Below are 300 nucleotides of genomic sequence, written 5' to 3'. Positions count from 1 at the left end.
CCTGCTGCTAACCCCCCCTCCCCATCCTCTCTGCCACCCCCCCCTCCCCAGAACGACGAGGATGACGAGGACGAGGATGATGAGGATGAGGATGACAACGACTCGGAGGGCAGCAGCAGTTCCTCCTCCTCCTCGGGGGACTCCTCCGACTCCGACTCCAACTGATCCGGCCAAGCTCTTAGTAACGTCATTTGGTTTCTCGGTTTCGGTCCCGAATTCCCCCCTCCAGCCCCCCAAAACCCCTTCCTCCTCTTCCTCCCGCCCCCCCGGTGAGCCGCAGCCCCCTGGGGGGCCCCCCTA

The 300-nt window shown here is 64.7% G+C and overlaps 1 protein-coding gene across 5 annotated transcripts in view; it reads left to right on the top strand.

Moving 5' to 3' along the window:
• The window catches only part of UBTF (upstream binding transcription factor), a 9,822-nt gene extending 9,548 nt beyond the window's left edge, over nt 1-274 (top strand). For all 5 annotated transcript variants that reach the window (XM_035895162.1, XM_035895164.1, XM_035895161.1 and 2 more), the window contains one exon: nt 52-274. In XM_035895162.1, the coding sequence (XP_035751055.1) occupies nt 52-165 (114 nt within the window). In that variant the 3' untranslated portion in view covers nt 166-274. The remainder of the gene's footprint in view (nt 1-51) is intronic.
• Nucleotides 275-300: the final 26 nt, after the last annotated feature.

The sequence above is a fragment of the Egretta garzetta genome, unplaced genomic scaffold (genome assembly GCF_000687185.1).
Source record: "Egretta garzetta isolate BGI_Z169 unplaced genomic scaffold, ASM68718v1 scaffold385, whole genome shotgun sequence".
Lineage (NCBI taxonomy): Eukaryota > Metazoa > Chordata > Aves > Pelecaniformes > Ardeidae > Egretta > Egretta garzetta.
The sequence above is the reverse complement of the archived record's forward strand: the minus strand, read 5'-3'. Positions and strand labels throughout refer to the sequence as shown.